Raw genomic sequence first — 17,885 nt, 5'->3', positions numbered from 1 at the left:
ATATAGTTTTTCATAAACATTTCTTGTGACAGTCAGAATTATATTTTTGGTAACACTTTTCAATAAGGTCCCATTAGTTAGCATTGACTTAACCAACATTAACTAGCAATAAGCAGTATATTTGTTGCAGTATTTATTGACCTTTGTTAACATTAGTTAATAAAAATACAACTGTCTGTGTTAGCTCAGGTGCATTAAATAAGGGGCAAATTTGAGAAGCTATAATAAATGATCTGTGGGGTATTTTGAGCTGAAACTTCACAGACACATTCTGGAGACTTATATTACATCTTGTGAAAATGGGCATAATTGGTGCCCATTAAGTACAGCTTAAGCCTCGTTCAGATTGTCAGTCCAAATCCAATTTTTGTGCATATCCGATTGGAATCCGCTCAGATTTAGCAAGTGTGAATGGCAAAAAAAAAAAAAAAACATTTACAAATCCGTTTTGAGCTACATTCCTATTCAAATCGCATTTCTGGAAGTCCGTTTCAGTCTGACTGCTCTGATCTGATTTCATGTGGTTTGCATCACTTTTTCACCTCACGTAAAACATAAACATGTCAGAAATTGTTATAGGAAACATGCTGAAAGTCGCTGCAGAAACAGTGTTGTGTTGTTGCAAAGTTGTGATACACAGTGTGGTCAGTAAATAATTTACATCAGATTCCAATCGGATACACAAATAATCAGACTTTTGACTGACTGTGTGAACATAGCCTAAAACCTTTATCTGAAGAAGCGCGTCTAACAGGCTAATGACAGGCCTGTGATTATACTTCCTTTCTCTGCAGAAGCCGTCTGCAGACATCAGCCCTGTTATTAACACACAGCAGCTCAGTCTGTCCAGAGCATTCACATTTGTACCACAGTTTCACCACAGCACCGTTTTATCATTTATTTTGTCAGTCATGCAACAAACTAAATGACACTTGCAGCATCAGTTGCATTTTACCGGTCCACAATGCGCAGCTCTTCCCATTTCAGTTTTGTTACTGTAATACTTGGTTTGGAAGTGCAGGAATCGACCCTCTGGTTAGAAGAAGGCTCTGCAGAACTGGGCCTTCCTGTCTTCTTAAATCTTAAATCTTCTTAATTCTTAATGGTAATTGAGCAATGTTTATATATGAATAAAAGCCTAAATTAAAATCTGTCATCATATAAAGTGATCTCTTCAGAACAAGTTATTGATTGCCTAGACTTTCAATGGATGGACAAAATTAGTTAATATTAAAAATTAGAGATGCACCGATATATCGGCCAATAATCGGTATCAGCCAATAAAAGCAAATTTTCACAATATATACAGTGGTTCTTCCCCGTGGTATCAAATATTGATACTTTTCAAGGTATCGTATCGAAGTTAGAAATTCCAGTATCGTGACAACACTAGTGTAGGGTGCTGCAGATTTTTTAACATTTTCAAAGGGTGCCGTGACTGAAAAAAGATATTAAAAGATCTGACTTAAGACATTAATGTGTCAAAATTAAGTGACTTAATGCTTAAAACAAGAAAAAAGTGGGGTCAGAAAAATAAACCTGTTTTCCCTTTAAGTTAAGTTCATTTTTCTGTTTTGTTTTGTTTTGTTTTGTTTATCACATTTTAAGCATGAACTCATATCTTTAAGTAATTTTGCTCCTCAAGTAAATGTATCTTGATTTAAAGATGTTTAGATAATTGTACTGGAAAACAAGTTTAAAAAATACTGAGGAAAAACATCATTTTTTGCCGTGTAACCTTTAATAGTAGTTCTTGACTTTTGCTAATTATAACAGCTTAATCATTTTACCAACTCTCTGCTTGCATTGTGTGAAACACAACATTATACTTTCCTGCAGTTCATACTGTAACCTTTGACCTGTGAACTCTCAGCAGTTGGGCAGGAAATAGTCCGTTGATGAGTTATTGGTCATTGTTTGGGGAGAATTCCCTCCTAATCTCACTAGAAGCGCATCTATCTTGATGGAGGCGGGAGGATTTGACACAGTGGAAGGAAGGACTAGTGTTTTTCTATTGTATAAATTCATTTTTTCCTTCTCTGAAGTGTTAAAGACTGCTCTGAAGGTGTGTGTTTTTCACCTAGTTAGATATTAGCTCATTTAAACATTAATTGAACAAACTCCTAACCTGATGTATTACAATAAGATCTCGTTTGTTAACATTAGTTGATGTATTAGATAACATAAACTAACAATGAGCAATTACAGCATTTATTAACCTTTGTTAATGTTGGTTAATAAAAATGTTCATATTCAAACCTCATTGTAATCATTTGTTGTTGGTGAAAATGTATAATTAAGTGTGTGCATGTGTGTTTTGGTACAGAACATCCTCTCTAATGAAAAGAATTAAAAGGTGCATTTCGTGTGTTTTCATGAAGACTTGTCGATCTCTATTAACTCTAGCTGTCTTGTATTGTGTGTCAGGAATTATTGAAAGTAAAGTCTTTCACTTTGACACACATGTGCGCTCTCAGGATCATGTCATAATGACAGGACTCAAGGACTCCATATGTTTGATAAGACTGCCATCTGCTGGCTCAAAAAAAACCTCTTTCTCTCTCTGTCTCTCTCTCAGGCTCGTCTGGCGATTCAGAGAGGAGCTCAGGCTGTCATCTTTGACATCTCAGATGATCCAGCTGCTGCTGCTGCTGCGGTGTGTGTGTGTGTGTGTGTGTGTGCATGTGCATGTGTGTCTTAATTTTTATTTATTGTATTTTTAGTATTTTTAATTTTTGGATAATAGTTGCTGATAAAAGCAAAAATTACGGTTTTAAAGTCCCCCTGTAGTCAATAATTGTATTAAAACTCATCTTTGATCACCAAAATTACATATTTAAACCTTTTTTTCCTGTGAAAAAAATTCTTAATGCTTTGAAATAGCTTGAATGTAACTCTACACCCTTACTTTATTTATTAAACATTGTTTCAAGGCCTTTCAGTTTGAATATCCTACTCCATACATTTCAGTTAGTGCTCAGACAGTTGGTCCTGAAGTGTTTGTGTGGTTGTGTGTTTTTCACTCACAGCTGCAGGACTCTGGTTCGTTGACTCGTCCGGTTGTGCTGGTGAAGTCATCAGACGCTGAAGAACTGATGGGACTCGTCAACAAGAACGAAGAAGCCATGGTGTTCATTGACATCAGGGTGGAGCCAAAATGGGTGAGTAAACAAGCATTTACATATTTATTAATGTCTTTTCATTTCTAGGCTTTACTGTTTGTAAGCCTTCCCGCTGAAAATACCAGTTTAAATTTCCATAACTGTTCAGTGTTGGTCCAGCTAACTGACCTGTATACACTAAAAAAGGATTTTTCGAAGTTGTAAATATAACAATGATTATTGGAGGATGTTTTACAAGAAAATACTGTTTACGTAAGCTTTAGAATAATCATAACTTAATATTCTTCAACTAAAACCATATTGTATATGATCAGTATCATGATTTTACCATGCTATTACTTCATTTACCTCCTTTTTAATAATTAAAAAAATTGAGAAATGCAGCAAAAACCAGTGTGATGCTATATATATATATATACAACCCAAATTCTGGAAAAGTTGGGACATTTTTTAAATTTGAATAAAATTAAAACTAAGACTTTCAAATCACATGAGCCAATATTTTATTCACAATAGAACATAGATAACATAAATGTTTAAACTGAGAAATTTTACAATTTTATGCACAAAATGAGCTCATTTCAAATTTGATGCCTGCTACAGGTCTCAAAAGTTGGTACGGGGGCAACAAATGGCTGAAAAAGCAAGAAATTTTGAAAAGATTCAGCTGGGAGAACATCTAGCAACTAATTAAGTTAATTGATAATTTATATTAGCTATAAAAGGGATGTCTTAGAGAGGCAGAGTCTCTCAGAAGTAAAGATGGGCAGAGCTGTGAAAGAGTGCATAAAAAGATTGTGGAATACTTTAAAAACAATGTTCCTCAACGTCAAATTGCAAAGGCTTTGCAAATCTCATCATCTACAGTGCATAACATCATCAAGAGATTCAGAGAAACTGGAGAAATCTCTGTGCGTAAGGGACAAGACCGAAGACCTTTATTGGATGCCCGTGATCTTCAGGTCCTCAGATGACACTGCATCACTCATCGGCATGATTGTGTCAATGACATTACTAAATGGGCCCAGGAATACTTCCAGAAACCACTGTCGGTAAAGACAATCCACCGTGCCATCTGCAGATGCCAACTAAAGCTCTATCATGCAAAAAGGAAGCCATATGTGAATATGGTCCAGAAGGGCCGTCGTGTCCTGTGAGCCAAGGCTCATTTAAAATGGACTGTTTCAAAGTGGAAAAGTGTTCTATGGTCAGACGAGTCCAAATTTGACATTCTTGTTAGAAATCACGGACGCCGTGTCCTCCGGGCTAAAGAGGAGCGAGACCTTCCAGTGTGTTTTCAGCGTTCAGTTCAAAAGCCAGCATCTCTGATGGTATGGGGGTGTATAAGTGCATACGGTATGGGCAGCTTGCATGTTTTGGAAGGCACTATGAATGCTGAAAGGTATATAAAGGTTTTAGAGCAACATTCAACAAAAAAATATGATAAAAAGAAAACCACAAACTCTTCAGCAGCTGGAAACCTATATCAGGCAAGAATGGCACCAAATTTCAACACCAAAACTCCAGAAACTCATAACCTCGATGCCCAGATGTCTTCACACTGTTTTAAAAAGAAGAGGAGATGCTCCACCATGGTAAACATGCCCCCGTCCCAACTATTTTGAGACCTGTAGCAGGCATGAAATTTGAAATAAGCTAATTTTGTGCATAAAATTGTAAAATTTCTCAGTTTAAACATTTGTTATGTTATCTATGTTCTATTGTGAATAAAATATTGGCTCATGTGATTTGAAAGTCTTTTAGTTTTCATTTTATTCAAATTTAAAAAACGTCCCAACTTTTCCGGAATTCGGGTTGTATGTGTGTGTGTGTATATATGTGTGTATATATATATATATATATATATATATATATATATATATAAGAATGTATTTTATAAGATCATATAATATGAGAATTACCAGTATGAACTCCATTGACTTCAGTGGATTTAATTAAATTCATTTGAACTTATAACTCATAACTGCTCAAAACATTCAAAATTTACCAAAAATACATATTCTTTCAAATTCTGACAAAACATCAAAACAACATCAGTATTGCTCTGAAATGTTTTCAAACAAAATATATTCATTTTACTTAAATTTAGACTATTTGGTCTATGAACTTTTGATCTACAAACAGACATGAATTTAATTTGCTTTATTTAATTTTTCAGAATTATGTGTGCGTGTGCAAGCATATTTATGAACAAGTGGGGAGGTAAAAATGTGTGTGTGAGTGCAGAAAAGAGGCAAATAATTTGAGACAAAATCTAACTAATAGATTCACAATTCACTTTCGGGTCAAAACAGACCCAAACACAACAATTTAACAGTTTAAATGGTTATATCTGATACATTTTATTTTAAAAATTCCTTTAATTCAGTCTTAACACATATCCAAAGTTTCATTTTCCAACTAAAAACTATGGATTAAAAAAAAAAAATGTACCTCTTCTGGGTCAAAATGGACCCAAATGCATTAGGACAAAATTTTTGGGTTTTACAGATTTAAGAAACATTCTGACCGTTAATTGGGTAAAAATCTATTGGTTTGAGGACAAACTGACGGTAGGACACTCAAGCTTCACTCTTCATGTTTTGTTCTCGCAGCCTCCCTATGACGTTGGCATCCTGTTGACCGTGGCTCTGGCGGTGTTGGCCATCATCATGATCTTTGCTCTACGCTTCCGCTGCAGGTCCAACAGAACCTGGGTAAGAAAACACAACACACTTTATACCGAAGTGCTCTACACTTACTTTTAGGTTTGGATTGTAAAATGTCCATTAAAAAAAAAAATGGATGTTCTTCCTCAGTATTTTGGTTTTGTTTTCCAGTACAAATTTCAAAATATTCTTGATTCAAGAAACATTTACTTGAGAAGCAAAATGACTGAAGATAAGAGTTTTAAAATGTAATCTTTAATCTGTCAATGGGGTCAGAAATATAATATAATATTTTTAATTCAAAGGGAAACTTGTTTGAATTATTATTATTATTTCTTTTGAGCATTAACCCACTTAATTTTGATAAATTTTTAAGAAAACAAGTCTTAATATCATAAAGGGGTGGTTGATTATGATTTTACTTTTTTAACTTTTTTAACAACTTAGTGTGTAATGTTGCTGTTTGAGCATAAACAACATCTGCAAAGTTACGACGCTCAAAGCTCAATGCAAAGGGAGATATTTTCTTTTACAGAAATCACTTTTTAAGGACTACAAGCTTCAACAACGAGTTTCTTCCCGGGTTAGTGACGTTACAAACCCTAACATTTACATAAACCCTGCCACCAAGAACACACAACAAAGGGAGTGAGACCATGTTATGCTGCTTTAGAGAAGAGGAAGAGTTGTTGTAGTCGAGTGTTGTTGTCATGCCGTCATTTTACGCCGGACTGCTTCACAAACGAGGGTCAATTCAACACTGGATTTGCACAAAAGATTAACATGATGCCACATGCTAGTGGATGAGTTGAATCAACTCCACAGCAACTACATAAATTTATCCACTAACCATTCAGAAACGTAACTTCTTCCTGAGTCTCTCCATCAGTGTCGACTCCGGTTTGAACAATGTAAGGCTGAACACCGTTACTGACAATCCTCATTTTGGCTGCGTGAGATTCTCCAGCTTTGTTGTTGTTGAGCAACCGAAGCGTGAGCTGTTAAAGCTCCGCCCTCTTCTGGAAAGGGGACCGGGAGCAGCAGCTCATTTGCATTTAAAGGGACACACACAAAAACAGCGTGTTTTTGCTCACGCCCAAATAGGGGCAAATTTGACAAGCTATAATAAATGATCTGTGGGGTATTTTGAGCTGAAACTTCACAGACACATTCTGGGGACACCAGAGACTTATATTACATCTTTAAAGGGGCATTATAGGTCCCCTTATAAGTCATTTTGCTTCTCATGTAAATATATATTGATTTAAGAATGTTAAATATTTGTATGAATGTTAGATATATTTGTACTGGAAAACAAAAATACTAAGGAAACATTTTTGCAGTGCATTGTACTCCTGTCCACTGGGCACCAAATAAGTTCCTCCTACATTTAAAGTGCCCAAAGGATTCTAAATTTGTTTTAAGGTCTCCTACCGTAGGTTTACATGCATCCAAGGTCAAAAAACACTTAAATATTCTCATAATATACATTGCAGCATCAGGTTTTTTCTCACAGTGTCTGAAACGCTTCGGTCTTTCTAAACCCCTCCTTTCCGAGAGCTGCTCTGCTCTGATTGGTTAGACGGCCCAGTCTGTTGTGATTGGTCGACCGCTTATAGCACGTGTTGGAAACCAAACATCCATTAGCATATCTGAATTTCATCTCTTGTTCAGCACTTGATACACAGTGATACGAACAGTAACGATGGCGTTGGTTTTATCCTATTGATCCCGAGTCCTCATCTTTTTGAAGTGCATCAAAGTGGATTTGCTTTGGCAGCAGAAAACAGCGTCTTCTCGACATGAACAACACGAACCAAACTCTTCCAGTTTCAGCTACAACTCCAGTGTTTGAGGGCGGAGCAAAGGAGACATTGCTCACGGGCAGCCAATGACCACAGGCTGGCATTATGCAAATTTGCTACAAACCTACTTAGGTTTGTGCAGGAACAAAGACTGGAATTACTGACGACTCCTTTCTAGCAGTTCAGAATCAGTTCTTTCTCAATTTATCGTTTGATCTTTGAATCTTTGCAGATCTTTTACATTCACAAACAGCTCTATTACACACTGCATAAAAGGGAATATCCGAAAAAGCATAATAGGGGCACTTTTCACTGTAGAAATCTCAAAATCCTTTTTTCTCAACTACCAGGACTCTGTGCACCAGGAGACCATGCGTGCCATCAGCAGGTTGGAGACGCGCATGTACAGCTCTCAGGGTTGCTCTGGATCCCAGCGTTCTCGCGGAGCTCCAGCGTCAAACAGCAGCTCCAATTCCAGCCCGATCTGTGCCATCTGTCTCGAGGAATTCATGGATGGCCAGGTAAGAGGAGGAAAGGAAGAAAAAGCATGATACAATTTTGAGTCAAGTCACCTCTTTTTACAGTATATAGCGCTTTATACAACATTATGTCAAAGTAACAAACAGGAAAATAACAGAATCAATGATGCAAACTTAATCAGATATGAGATAAATTCTAATTGTGCAGTAAAGCAGCTCTACAGAAGACAATAGTGTCGTTATTCAGCTCCATTCAGGTCAATGTTGATTCAGTTCAGTTCAATAACTGTGTAAAGTTCATAGATTATGAAACAAGTTCAGTGTAGTCAAATCAATAATATTACTGAATATTAAGGGTCTTTTAAACCCCAACTAAGCAAGCTGAAGGTGACAGGCAAGGAACCCAAACTCCATCAGAAATGGAGAAAAAAACTTTAGGAGAAACCAGGCTTAGTCGTAGTTCACCTCTGGCCAACTGAACTGAACTCTCAATGTGATTTATGATTCCAGGCTGCATCACAAGTCAGATTTGTGGATTGATATTATTCAAACATTTTGCATCCAGTTCTTTCTGCTTTAGATTCAGGATACAACACGGCAACATTAGAGGAACAACAGAAACCATCAAGCATTGACAGGAAAAGGGCCACTGTAGGATGCTATTTTGTGTTTTGAGGCACGCCAATGGCACATTTAATATGTGGTTTTCTCTGTCTCTCTGGCAGGACTTGAGAATCATCTCCTGTGGTCATGAGTTTCATAAGGAGTGTGTCGACCCCTGGCTCCTACAACACCGTACCTGCCCTCTGTGCATGCACAACATCATGGGTAAAAAGCCTCAGGGTACATCCAATTTATATATTACAGAGCATGGGTGGCGAACATTGGTCCTGGAGAGCCACAGTCCTGCAGAGTTTTGCTTCAACCCTAATCAAACCACCTGAACAAGCTAATCAAGATCTGAAGGGTTACTAGAAAGCTACCGGCAGGTGGGTTTTTATCAGGGTTGGAGCTAAACTCTTCAGGACTGTGGCTCTCTAGGACCAGAGTTTGCGACCCCTGTTATAGAGCTTGCAAGGCAGCACTGTATTGAAATTCCTCTTTTTTTTCCATTATCTTATACCTACGAGAATATTTGGGATAGTTCACCCAAAATATTAAAAAAAACATTTACTACTCATCCTCATGACCAAATCTGACTTTCTTCTGACTTTTACACAGAACCAAAGCCTAAACATACCTAAAACCTTAACATGAATCGTTTGCTGCCTTGCAATCGCTGCTATTTTCTTTAGAAAATGAACCTGTAGTTTTTAAGCATGATATTCAGGCTATGTTCACTTTAATCCAGATATTTTTGAAAATGGCTTTTTCGTTTCAAAACACTCTGCGTTTTTAAGCATTTTTCAAAGGTTGCTGTTCCACACGGACACGTCTGAAAATGCTTAAATCATCTTGACAAAAACATTGTCTCAGTATAGACGAAAGGCAAAAATGTTGAGTTCTGAGAAATTTGTTTTTTTAAATTTATCCGGATTAATATGGACGTAGCATCAGTAGACTTTTTTTAATGTTTTTCCTATCAAAGTTTGTTTTTGAGCACAAAATGTCCTCCTTCAGGTTCAGATCTGGCGTCCCGTCAGCCCCAAAGGAATCGACTGCCGCCCGCTCCACAAGAGCACAGTCAGGCCTTCCTCCTTCCCCAACACTATCCAAACCAACACCCTTACCCCCAGCACCAAGTCCCCTTTTCCCTGCGGCATCACTACCCCCGCACCCCTGGACCTTTACCCCAACAGGGTCACTTTGGAAACTCTCCCCCTCTTCATCCACGCACTCTGCGTTGCTTAACCAGCAGACCATTGGGTGCTAGCTGCGCATACCACCTGGCCCCGGATTCCCATCACGGACGTACGCACAGAACAGGCGGGCACGGGTGTCGGACTGGTGGGCATCACTATGCACCCCCCAGAAGGTCGTGTCACCGGTGCCCTGTAGGAGCTTTACGGAACGCTTCGGGTTCTTGTGTGCATCATTTGGCATCGCCAGCAAACCACGCAACTCATCACCTGCCGCGTGGCGGAGGCTCGCATGGCCGCCAAGACAACAGCAGCTGCTCCGTTGGGAGTTACCACACGGAGCGCAGCGGTTACCTTGCTGACGGGCCAGCAAGCGACTCCAGCTCGGGATCGTGCCACGGCTCGTCCAGCGATTCCGTATTGAACTGTACAGACATCAGCCTGCAGGGCGTCTATGGCAGCTGGTCCACTTTTCGTAGCTCACTCAGTAGTGACTATGACCCGTTTGTCTATTATGGACCGGGCAAAGCCCCACGCAGAGGGAGCATGGAGGCCACGCAGAGGCCTCGTTCCCTGGACTCGGTAGTGAACCATGCCGGTGACGCTGGTGCAGTTTGCTCGGAAGAGCAGCAGCAGCAGCAGCAGGTGGCCGTGTTCAGTCACGTACACTATCACAGGCATAGACACCACTATTACGAGGACGGGGAACTCAATCAAGGGCCCGGCCAAGGCTCTGATGAGGATCAGGGGGCCACGTCCTCGGCCATGGCAGCAGGTGGCCCCTGTAATGCAACTAAAAACAAAGACTCCACTGGGTGTCAGGTACAGCACCAGTCTTGCCACTGCCCCAAAACGGACCTCAGTTCAAGGAGGGTTGAGGATAGAGCCCCGGACCCTGTTTCTTCCTCAGGTGCCTCTGTGATCCTTCCCTCCCCTACTTTAACCTCTCCGTCCCCATCCTGTTGCCACAAAGGCCCAGGGTGGACCACCAGACAGAAAGCAGCCGGCTGTCCCTTGGAAGCACCTTCGCCGGTTGTTCACTTCCATCAAAGCTTGGACCTTCAGGATGATTGTAGCATTCATATCCACTACGGACAGGGAGCGGGAAGCTACTGCTGCACACCTCCACCAGATTTGGCCCCCACGCTGCTGCCGGTGCCCCTGATCTTGGACTCGACGGGTATGGCCGACTGGCCATGCTGTAGCGGGGCACATGTGGTGTGGCAGAAGCAGGTGCAACAGGCCCATTCGGAGCCTCAGCTTCTAGGGCCTACTTCTGGAATGGACAGACCCCTGTGTAGGGCCCATCACGGCCCAGGGGATGAACTTTCCACGGACATCTGTCTGTATTGCCAAGCTCTACACAATAGTCAGGGTGAGTATGTGTGATTGTAGTGCTCTACTTTATAGTCGAGTAATTTCTATACCACTTTATACTAGGGGTTTCATGCCAAGAGATCTTGTGAAATTAAAATGTGACGCGATTTCTCGTCAAGTGAAAAGCTGTCTCGTGAGCACTGCCTCCACTGTTGTTTTAATAGAAAAGTCTTTTTTAATAGAAATAAAAACCATTTAATTCAGTTGGATAACGATTGCTTAAATTGTAAACTATTGTAAACTTCTGCTCTGCTCATCCAGCACGAGCTGCAGAGTCGCACACAGTGCTGCAGGAATCTCAGTTCACTGATCACATGACGAGAGTAAGGCGAGATGACTGACAAGACCATGGCAGAGAATTTGTTGTGCAACAGAGCCTAAGCGTCTGATAACTGTCTTATCTTGTAGAATGCACACTCAGCACCACAGCTCCCTACACACAGAGTACATGCGATCACGAATTCGATGTACTCAAATACTCAAAGTAGAACTGAAATTACATTCATTACAAGATGATTAGTTAAAACATTTCAAAATGCACCTGAAGACTATTTTTCCAGTTATGAATTTTGTCATTGAGGAGCCACAAGAGCTCATTTTTTGCAATAATTGAAAACCAATGGAAAATTCATGTTGAGGGAACTAGGGTGATGCCTAACTTATGGGTTGGCCTACAAGAATACATCATTCCTGCAGCACTCGATTGCTGGTTATAATCTGAATGTGCACAGTTGATTTTCAGTGCGTAAGGACAGTTTTTATTTTTGATGAACTATTCCTTTTGATGTTATAAAATGAGTTTTTTTTCTTGTTCCACAGGGTCGGAGGAAGAGTCTGGTGTTTGAGAAAACTCTTCATCCAAAACTCCTCACGCTGCTACACAAGAGCCGATATGGACAAAACTCTTCGGCATTCTCTCACTGTCTCTTTCACATGTTGAGTCTTCCAGAAAATTCCAAAACATCTTCTGCAATATCAAACTGAATTACCCAGAATCTCCATACCTCAGAATGTCATTCTAACAAAGTTTTATAAAGTAAAGTAAATACAGAAATCATCAGTGATGATTTTATGTACTCTTCAGTAATAACTCACTGTTACTAGCACATTTCTATTGGCCAAAACCAGTCATCGTTGGTACTGTCAAGGTACTTTACCCTATACAGCCCAAATGTGACTTTTAATAGGCAAACAAATGATGTTAAATCAGGAAGTTATCAAAGGATCTGGGAGATTCGCAAAAGAATGATCTTGATTTCTTCTTTTCCTTTGCTTTAAAACAGGATTCAGTCTGAGAATTCCTTTTCATTAAAGCCCTTAAAGGTATAAGCACATCTTCCCATATTCCATTGGGAATTAGGCCTGACGTATGTACTCTATGCAAGAACGCAGACACTTCTAGCTACGCAAACTTGGTTGTTGTGTTCTGACATGTGTCAGATTGCAATTCATACCGCAACATTAGCGTAATCTGTCTTATTCTACAGTCATTTTCTCTTACAGGTTAACTACTATCATGCTGGAATCTTGCTGAGCAAGTTAAACTTGAGGCTGGAATGCACTACACAAATTTTGCCCAGATTTGCAGTCTAGATGAGTTGACAATAGTTGCCGAAAGTCTGCACCAGTCTGCAGATTGATACACTTGGAGTTGACTGGTTTCACAGAAAATCACATAGTGTATGATGGACACAGACTCTGATTTTTTTAGCTTTTAGACTATGATTAAATTCCAGTCGGAGGATATCAAAATATGTTTGATATTTTGAGCCAATTTTAGAACACATATTGGAGTGTATGACGCATTGCTGCTGAAACTGAAGATGTCCTCTATCTAGCAGTGTTGTGATAAAATACAATACAAATACAATAATAATACAAAAGTAAACGTGTAACAAATTAGCCTCAATATTTGATTCATCACAGATAAACAACTGACCGCATCCGAATGCACTTGGCACTTTCATGTTTGTTTCAACCATAGATACATACATAGAAGCCTCTTAGCGACCTTTTCTATGGGCCGCTTTGCGTAAGCTGTCCGCCATATTGGAACAGTCAAAGACACGCTCGAGAGCAAGATGACTGTGCATCTGCAACCGTCCTTATATATATCCAAATATCTATCTGCAATTGACTTCAGCAAGTCGTTAGCTAAAGCAACATTTAAAAAGTCACTATAGTTGACAAAAACTTGACAATATTACAAAAACCTGTAATATTAAGTTAATACATGTAAAAACGCAAACCAACTCAATCTCACCCTTGAAAGATTATCCCATTTCTTCAGGAATTTAAATCTCGGCAGTTTTTACAACCAGAGGGTGCGCAATGTTGTGGCATCTTGGGAAACTCATTGATTTTTACTGTAACTAAAATGTTGACTGTTCCAAGATGGCGGACGAGTGTCTGGAGCACTCAAATGTAGCATCTATGGTCGTGCGTCACACAACGAGGCACGTGTTTCTGTGTCCAGAACGATTTGAAAGTCTGGTAATGTATGATCATAAGATGTTCAGTGTATGATGCCCAGTTTTCTCTGTAACCATTTACCAAGTCGGCAAGTATATGATGCCTAGTGTTTTAAAATCTGTTCAGATTTTAGAAGTCGTGTAGTATACTCCAGCCTTTAATCAAACTGTTGACGTTTATAACAGCTACACTGTTAAAAAAAAAATTTTTTTCGAAGTACAAATACGAAGTTTCAAATACGATTTCAGTCTTTCTACTTCAAAATTTCTCATTTAATTTCACATTATTATTGGGAAATTTACTTGCAATTTCTGAGTGAAAATTGTTTCTGCATTGCCAAAAAAGGCGCTGTTTGGATTTAAATAGGCAAATACTTAAGAGTCTATGACTGGATCATTACTGCAGTGATTATAATGTTTCTAGCATGTTATATGTTTTTGCAATAGTTCTTCTAACCCTAGTTGATGGACCAAGATTCATCAGGCTCAAATTGTGAAAGGATGGTTGGGAGGGAGCTTGAAGAATCATTTTCACACATGAATTGGCACCTTCTGAGTCCAGACCTTAAACTCATTGAAAGTTTTTGGGATGTGCTGGAGTAGACTTTACAGAGTGCTCACCTCTTGCAAATTGATGCACCTCTTGATAGAAATGAATGTTGTGATGTTATTTCCATCAAGAGGTGCATCAATCTCAAGATCTCAAATTGAAGTTTGTACAATTTGATTGTAATGAATCTTGGCGTTGTCATCCAGGAATATGGCCATGTACGTCTTCCAACATGGTTGTTTAAGAAATGCAAAGCTACACACTCCATCAACTAGGGTTAAAAGAACTGTTTCCAAACATGCTAGAAACATAATAATCACTGCAATAATGACCCAGTCATAGACTCTTTTGCGTGTTTAAATCCAAACAGTGACTGGGCAGTGTATAATTTGAAGCTGACTCTATCATCATACCTTGAAAACTGAGAGCTTGCAATGCATTGGCTGTGCATTTCCTTCAGTGTTTGCGCACTTGCATAGAGTACCATCCGTGCATTCATTATCTCACCGCACCTGCTGGCTGATTTTTAACTATTTAGTTATTGCGATGCTACTCTCCCCTTCCATTTTTATTTCTTAGAAGCTAGCCGTAGCCCTTTAACGGTGACGTGTTGGGCTACGTTCAAACATCTGGCCTGGTTTTCCAGCACTACCTCAGATAACCAATCAGCGAGACGGTACTTCAAAGGTACTTGTGCGTCCACCTCTCGTTACCTCTGACTCAGAGGAGCGACAGGGAGCTTTACTTTATCATCTGTCCTTGGAAAAAGCATTTCATTGAGGTTTCAGGGTCTCGGTTTTGTTAATTCAAAAATGGCAGCTGTTATTTTCAAATGTTTGTGTCTTCATTTATTAATTTTGCTTGTCAAAACTAAATGAATTGACTGAATATATTTGGGGAAAGTTGTGAAGATTTTTTTTTTTTTTCTGTTTTGCTTTCTTACTTTGGTCTTGTTAAGCCTGTAATGTGTTTGGGCTGAGAAGGACTACATTTCCCAGAATGCTTTGCTTTCACCTCTGAGACTGATGTTCCCTTAAAGGGACGCTGACATTTCATAGAAAGTAACCAGCATACAAGCTCACCAAAAGTGCCTCTGTAACCCATGAAATGAACACTTCATGAAGTTTATTCGTAGACATTAATGTAGCCTGCTGTCATGTTCACGGCAAAACCAGCCAATGATGTCTATCGCCTGCAAACGTAGCAACACTTATCTTTAATCTGTTACCCTGAAATCTCTGTTGTCATATATTTTAAAAGCAGCCATTTAAAGGAATGGTCCGGGTTCATAACAAGTTAAAACTATCAACAGTATCTGTGACATGCTGGAAATAATATCGGATTTTGAACCTGAAACATTCTTTTACGTATAGAAAAGAAAACACTGGAAATCTTGCCATGACAAACACCTGAATGTTTTTTATTTTTTGTCAGTAAATGGTCAAATTGGTCAAAGGTCTTGATCCCTTGAACCACAAACCCCCGTGTCTCTCACATCCCTTTTGACTTCATACAGTCACAAATGTTGCTTTTCATCAAAATGAGGCTGAATCCAAAATTAAAAATATAAATAAGACAAAATATTGTGAATCCTAATATATAGGGTTTCCTTATACCCACACCTTATGACCAATGAGTTTCAATGACTTTTCCAGTTGTTCGTGATTACTGGAGAAAGATTTTTAAAATCATTTTATAAAGATTATTGCACTCTTTAAGAGCCAGTCATGAACCTGTTAACTGTCAACCCCCTTTTTGAGCATAGATCTGAACTTAAATGGTTGTAATTCATGATTCTCTTTTTGCAGATGACTGCAGAAAACACTTTTAAAAATTATGGAAGCTTGTTTCCGCCACTAAATAAAAAAAAAAATAAAAAAGGTAATTGCGACTTTTTATCTCACAATTCTGACTTTTTTTTCTCTGAATTGCGGGCCATAAAGTCAGAATACAAGTTATAAAGTCAGAATTGCACGATAAAGTCAGAATTGTGCAATATAAAGTCAGAATTGCACGATATAAAGTCAGAATTGTGAGTTATAAAGTCAGAATTATGATATAAAGTCAGAATTGCGAGTTATAAAGTCAGAATTGTCTGATATAAAGTCAGAATTGCTATAAAGAATTGATATAAAGTTGCAATTCTCACTTTTTCTCATGCAATTCTGACTTTATATCATGCAATTCTAAATTTATTTCTCACAATTCATAACTCGCAATTCTGACTTTATAACTCGCAATTCTGACTTTATATCTTGCAATTCTGACTTTATAACTCGCAATTTTAACTTTATATCTCGCAATTCTGACTTTATATCTTGCAATTCTGACTTTATAACTCGCAATTTTAACTTTATATCTTGCAATTCTGACTTTATATCTCGCAATTCTGACTTTATATTGCAATTCTGAGAAAAAAGTCAGAATTGTGAGATAAAAAGTCGCAATTTCCTTTATTATTTTTATTTCATGGCGGAGACAAGCATATTAAAAAAAATGGACTGAACTAAACTTTTTTTTTTATTTTATACAAAATATATTTTACAAAATAATTTGGATGCTAAAATTGCTATATAATCAAAGTTATGTCTAACCAAGTTGTGTTCCAAATTTGAAGTTGATATTACATAAAGGTTTTAAAGAACCGTTTCCATTGTAATGCAATGTCCAATTTCAAAACAGATTTCCCAGGATGAATTTTGAGTGTTTAAGCTTTCGAATGATATGATGTGATAGGGGGAAAAAAGTCAATAAAAAAGCAGCGGGACACTGACAGTTAACAGGCAAACATTTTAGAGAAATTATATTAACTGTAGAAATGCTTTTGTTTTCCGTAGCTTTTCCAGCAATGGAAATCATTATTTTAAAATGTTGAGTAGTTTCAACCCGGTTGAGTTAGACAATACCATAATGACATTACATTTTTATCAGCCAAAGATAAGAATTTACCAATATTATTCATTAATTTTAGTTTACACATAAACCATGTAACAGGATCCACACACACAACAGCCTCCTGATTTTCTTCTGGCTCAGTATAGTAAGTAAACGCAACTATTGCCTCCAACTACCACATATTACGGAAGATACGCTTTGCACTTTCATGTTGGCTTCGGTCTCACGCAGATTAACACGTAAAGCTCTTGGCTTTATCTAGAAAGGATGAAAACAGCACTTTGCCTTGGGAAGAAAATCTGCATGTGATTCAAAGCAAAATGATCGAAGCACTATGTAACTACCAGATCTAGAAAATAATACGTCAATCAATGAAATGTCACTAAACATTGAGGATGATTTTTTTTTCTCTACCTTTGGTCCTTTGTGTTGGTTGTCTGTATTGTTCATACGCTCTCTTTTCCACAGAGAATCAATTAAAACTGCCTTTTTTTAACAGAGCTAAATCCCTTCAGAAATCAAGGGATATGCCAGTATATGTTCAATATTTTGTGTAAAAAAAAAAAAAAAAAGAGAAAGAAAGAAAAAACAGTTATAAGATAAAGTGTTGTATTTTATATATAATAGAACATTTCAATATGGTAATGTCACTAATATATTTATTTACTAATATATTTATCCATTTTTGTCCAGGTCGGAGAAAATTTTTAAAATGTTA

General features: G+C 38.2%; 1 protein-coding gene across 2 annotated transcripts in view; it reads left to right on the top strand.

Moving 5' to 3' along the window:
• LOC127513078 (E3 ubiquitin-protein ligase RNF43) overlaps positions 1-17,566 on the top strand; it is a 127,233-nt gene extending 109,667 nt beyond the window's left edge. The window contains exons 3-9 of one of the 2 annotated variants that reach the window (XM_051894603.1): positions 2,579-2,656; positions 3,030-3,161; positions 5,738-5,839; positions 7,947-8,117; positions 8,801-8,903; positions 9,696-11,249; positions 12,071-17,566. In XM_051894603.1, coding sequence (XP_051750563.1) covers positions 2,579-2,656; positions 3,030-3,161; positions 5,738-5,839; positions 7,947-8,117; positions 8,801-8,903; positions 9,696-11,249; positions 12,071-12,096 — 2,166 coding nt within the window. In that variant the 3' untranslated portion in view covers positions 12,097-17,566. Of the gene's footprint in view, positions 1-2,578; positions 2,657-3,029; positions 3,162-5,737; positions 5,840-7,946; positions 8,118-8,800; positions 8,919-9,695; positions 11,250-12,070 lie in introns of both variants that reach the window. The other variant, XM_051894602.1, reaches the window with a different exon arrangement.
• The last annotated feature ends 319 nt before the right edge of the window (positions 17,567-17,885 follow it).

The sequence above is a fragment of the Ctenopharyngodon idella genome, chromosome 5 (genome assembly GCF_019924925.1).
Source record: "Ctenopharyngodon idella isolate HZGC_01 chromosome 5, HZGC01, whole genome shotgun sequence".
In the NCBI taxonomy this organism is placed as follows: domain Eukaryota; kingdom Metazoa; phylum Chordata; class Actinopteri; order Cypriniformes; family Xenocyprididae; genus Ctenopharyngodon; species Ctenopharyngodon idella.
The sequence above is the reverse complement of the archived record's forward strand: the minus strand, read 5'-3'. Positions and strand labels throughout refer to the sequence as shown.